Source organism: Camelina sativa, chromosome 6 (genome assembly GCF_000633955.1).
Source record: "Camelina sativa cultivar DH55 chromosome 6, Cs, whole genome shotgun sequence".
Classification (NCBI taxonomy): Eukaryota; Viridiplantae; Streptophyta; class Magnoliopsida; order Brassicales; family Brassicaceae; genus Camelina; species Camelina sativa.
Window position 1 is genome coordinate 22,557,771 of NC_025690.1, and position 4,705 is coordinate 22,562,475.

General features: G+C 42.1%; 2 protein-coding genes across 2 annotated transcripts in view; both read right to left on the reverse strand.

The window, feature by feature from the left end:
* LOC104699369 (UPF0725 protein At3g19520-like) overlaps positions 1–3,760 on the reverse strand; it is an 11,157-nt gene extending 7,397 nt beyond the window's left edge. The window contains exons 1-3 of the mRNA XM_010414683.1: positions 3,499–3,760; positions 1,386–1,444; positions 1,080–1,192 (exon numbers count right to left, since the gene is read on the reverse strand). Coding sequence (XP_010412985.1) covers positions 1,080–1,192; positions 1,386–1,444; positions 3,499–3,760 — 434 coding nt within the window. The remainder of the gene's footprint in view (positions 1–1,079; positions 1,193–1,385; positions 1,445–3,498) is intronic.
* On the reverse strand, positions 3,767–4,660 carry LOC109133372 (uncharacterized mitochondrial protein AtMg00810-like). The gene has a single exon (XM_019246421.1). It carries the CDS (start codon positions 4,658–4,660, stop codon positions 3,767–3,769), a length of 894 nt encoding a protein of 297 aa, XP_019101966.1.

Consider the following 4,705-nt stretch of genomic DNA (forward strand, 5'->3'; position numbering starts at 1 on the left):
TTGCGGGTAAATTACAGTATCTTACTCTGACGAGGCCAGATATTCAGTTTGCAGTCAATTTTGTGTGCCAACGAATGCATACACCAACAATGGCAGATTTCGGTCTTCTTAAAAGAATACTGCGATACATAAGAGGCACCACCATGTTTGGGCTGCGTCTCAACAAAACAAGTTTTCCACCTGTGCTTGCGTACAGTGATAGTGATTGGGCAGGCTGCAAAGAAACAAGGAGGTCCACTACTGGTTTCTGCACGTTTTTAAACACCAACATCATCTCATGGAGTGCAAAACGTCAACAAACTGTTGCTAGATCTTCGACTGAGGCTGAATACAGAGCGATGGCTGAAACTGCTGCAGAACTCACCTGGATCGCTTCACTTCTCAAAGATCTTCATGTCTCTCAAACAGGTCCTGCAATCCTGCATTGTGATAACCTCTCTGCAGTTCATTTGACAACTAATCCAGCCTTTCATGCCAGAACCAAACATTTCGAGACTGACTGGCACTACATCAGAGAAAGAGTAGCTCTTGGTTACATTGAAACTGGACATGTTCCTGCAGCTCTTCAAATCGCTGATATATTCACCAAGTCATTACCCAAGCAGGCATTCACTTTACTGAGAGACAAACTTGGAGTTGGTGTTCCACTCACCTCAAGTTTGAAGGGGGGTAAAAGCAACATCAGTTTGCTTCACAACAAAACAGAGTCTGCAACCAAGTCAAGTTCTGTTTTGAACAAGGCCTCAATTGCTATCAAGCCCAGCAACCAAACTGCAAAGCCCAATGCCAATGTTAAACCTGCAGTCAGCCTTGTCTACAACGGTAATAATGTGTGTGTTGTACAAGCAGCCAAAAGTGAAAGTTGCAGGAAGCTCCCACCTACTCTGTACAATCGTTTTGGACTCTTGCAGACTCTAGGTGACAGTGATAGGGTTGCCAGCTATAGTGTAGCGACAATGTGTGCTTAGGCTATTTAAAACAAACCTCTGTCATCTCTTTGTATTCATTCAAGCAGTATGCAATAAGAAAAATACTTTTGTTTCTCTGCTCCATTCTTGTTTTCTTTTCTTATCATCCCCATCCTAGCAAAAAGGACAATATCGGCCGTGTAATCATCATTTTTATCAAACTTGCGACAGCCGACCAAACAAGAAGGTGGTTTCGTGTCTATCAAATGCTCGATGTCGAACCCCTGACATATATACATAATCATTACCATAAAGTAAGTAGTTAGGGTTTCGGTCACATGTACAAGCAATATTAGAAGGCGATTATAAAAGCAAACTTGAACACAATTTACTGGACTAGGGCTAGGGTTAGGTTTTTTGGATAAATTCTAGAGACATATCAAATCAAACTAAAAACCAAGAAGATGAAATAATTACCCCAGCTTCCCCCAATCGAACCCAAAACTCGTACTCCTCGTTGACGTTATTCCCGCATTCTTCTCAACCATTATTATTTGTTTCCATCACTAAATTTCTCAACTTTTGCTCGGTGGAACCAAGCGGCGGATGCTTGTATGAAGGTTTAATCGATTTAGGTTTTTTTCTCCAATGCGATATATACATCCGAATACTTTTATAGGCTATCTACCAATTCGAGTTTTTAGTTTTAAAGGATTTTACACTTATCAAAAACAACTAAGTGGGGGTTATTTGTTACACCACGATTTCTCAATTTTAATTGGACCGGTTTGTTTTGTTATTAAGATTAGCCCTGGGCATATAATCCGAAACCGAATAAAGCGATCCAAACCGATTTGGATTGGTTTCGGTTTAGCTGTTAAAACCGATCAGTTTCTATATTGGTTGTGAATCAGATTTTGGTTTTAAACCGAACCGAACAGAAATCTGATCGATTATCCGCTAAACCGAATATACTTTATTTTCTATACATTTGGGTGTATGTTTATATTATTTTCGGGCCTTCTTTGAAGCCCATTAACTATAAATGGATCCTTTTAAAAAAATTTAAGTTAAATTACCATATGGGGGACTCAAACCTGAGACAATGAAGTTAAGGGACACAAGCTCTAACCATCTGAGGTATTCAAACTTTCTGATTTTACTTTCCAAATAATATATATATAACCAATTCGGTTTCAGTTTGGATTTTAAAAAAAATTAAAAACCGATCTGAATCCGAACGAATCCAAACTGATCCGATCCGAAAAACAGTCGGATTCTAAACGGATTCTATATATCCCAATCCATAAAACCGATCCGATCTGAACTGAAAATCCGAACGTCAAGGACTAATTAAGATTATCCCTTGAGGCCCAAGTGAAGAAATTATTAAACGACAAAAGGGATGTCGTGTGTCATTAATTAAGATTATCTCCTTCTTGTGCCGTCAAAGAGAACATTCAAACTTAAGCCTAAAAGCAGCCACCACTGGGAGAGAGAGAGAGAGAGAGAGAGAGAGAGAGAGAGAGAGAGAGAGAGAGAGAGAGAGAGAGAGAGAGAGAGAGAGAGAGAGAGAGAGAGAGAGAGAGAGAGAGAGAGAGAGAGAGAGAGAGAGAGAGAGAGAGAGAGAGAGAGAGAGAGAGAGAGAGAGAGAGAGAGAGAGAGAGAGAGAGAGAGAGAGAGAGAGAGAGAGAGAGAGAGAGAGAGAGAGAGAGAGAGAGAGAGAGAGAGAGAGAGAGAGAGAGAGAGAGAGAGAGAGAGAGAGAGAGAGAGAGAGAGAGAGAGAGAGAGAGAGAGAGAGAGAGAGAGAGAGAGAGAGAGAGAGAGAGAGAGAGAGAGAGAGAGAGAGAGAGAGAGAGAGAGAGAGAGAGAGAGAGAGAGAGAGAGAGAGAGAGAGAGAGAGAGAGAGAGAGAGAGAGAGAGAGAGAGCTGAGCCACCATTGTAGTGTTAGAATTGCGGAATTATCTAGAGAATAAGGGAAGAGAATCGAGAGAATAAGAGAATATGAAATCAAAAGATTTAATTAGAATACATCTTAGGTTGTTTACATAGCCATATATAGAGATACCAAAGGTACTAGCCATTGGGATACAAAAGGAAGGGGATATTCTCATGTGATTAGTCTTGATCGGCATTAATGATGATAGCGACCCTTTTTTCCTTAGTTGACTCGATTATGCTCGTCCCTAAGGTAACATGTGACTTCTTCTCATAAGATATTTTGCTCTCTTCTCTTCTAGATCCTTCTCTTCTTTGGGCTTCAATACCATTAAGGCCTCTCCTTCTTATTACTTGGACCGAACCGTGGCCTAAGGGCCGAGACCGTACGGACGCTTGTACGGACATTCGTACGGACAACCTTGATCTTGTTTCCTAGATCATTACTCCCCCTCAAGCTTAACCAGGTGAAACGGTTAAGCTTGGAACCCCGTAAGCCATCACCTCATTAAAAACCTCAAAATAGAAAACCACATGGGACAAAACTATCTTGAGGGAAAAAGAGTGTGATGGTCACGGGTAGGAGACTTGATCAAGGGTGTGTCAAGTCCACCAGTCCGAGCTTGTGGTGAATGTGATCACAAACTTTACGACAGACAGCCTTGGTGAAGATGTCAGCGAGTTGGTCCACGCTTGGTGTATGATATGGGAGTGTGACTCCTTCTTCAATCTTTTCTCTAACTTTGTGGCAGTCCAACTCGATGTGTTTGGTTCTTTCATGAAACACCGAGTTTGTGGCTATGTGGATTGCGGCTTCATTGTCATAATGCATAGGGATTGGTGTTGATGGTTTGATGCCTAGCTCTTCTAACAATGCCTTGAGCCACGTGAGCTTGGTGGTCAGCTTCCGCATCGCTCTTTACTCGGATTCGGCACTCGACATCGAGACCACCTTTTGCTTCTTGGTTTTCCACGTGACTAGGTTGCCTCCTATGAAGGTGCAGTATCCTGTGACTGATCTTCGATCCGTCCTATCGCCACCCCAATCCGCATCACAATATCCTACAAGCTCGGTATTGTCATTCTTGCCCATCCACATTCCTTGGCCAGGGCTCTTCTTGAGATAGTGAAGGATTCTTTGCAAGATACTCCAGTGATAAGTTGTTGGAGCTTTCATGTACTGGCTAACCTGATTCACAGCATAGCAAATGTCAGGTCGAGTAAGTGTTAAGTAGATGAGCTTACCCACTAGACGGCGATAGCGAGAGGGATCTTCGTATGGAGGATCATTCCTCTCCCCCTTGCGTTCAACTTGGTAGCCATCAGGGAGCGGAGTGTCAACCGGTTTAGCTCCTAACATTCCTGTTTCACAAAGTAAATCAAGGGTGTACTTTCGTTGGGAAAGAAATAGGCCTTCCGGAGAACGACACACTTCAATCCCAAGAAAGTACTTAAGCTCACCAAGATCTTTTATATCAAACACAAAATTTAAATGAGCTTTGCTATCCTTTATACCTTCATGGTTGTCCCCGGAGATGATAAGATCATCTACATAAATAAGAACAACCACTATACCTTTATCGCTTTGATGAGTGAAGAGAGAGTTATCCGAGTGGGTTCTCTTAAAGCCATAACTAACAAGTGTGGTGCTCAACTTGTGGTACCAGGCTCGTGGTGATTGCTTTAAGCCATATATAGCTTTCCTTAGTCTCAATACCTTTCCCGGAGTGATCATGTCTTCAAGACCCGGTGGTGGTGTCATGTAAACCTCTTCCTTTAATTCTCCTTGTAGGAAGGCGTTTTTGACATCCATCTGCCATAACTCCCAAGATAGATTCGTAGCTAAGGATAAGACTAC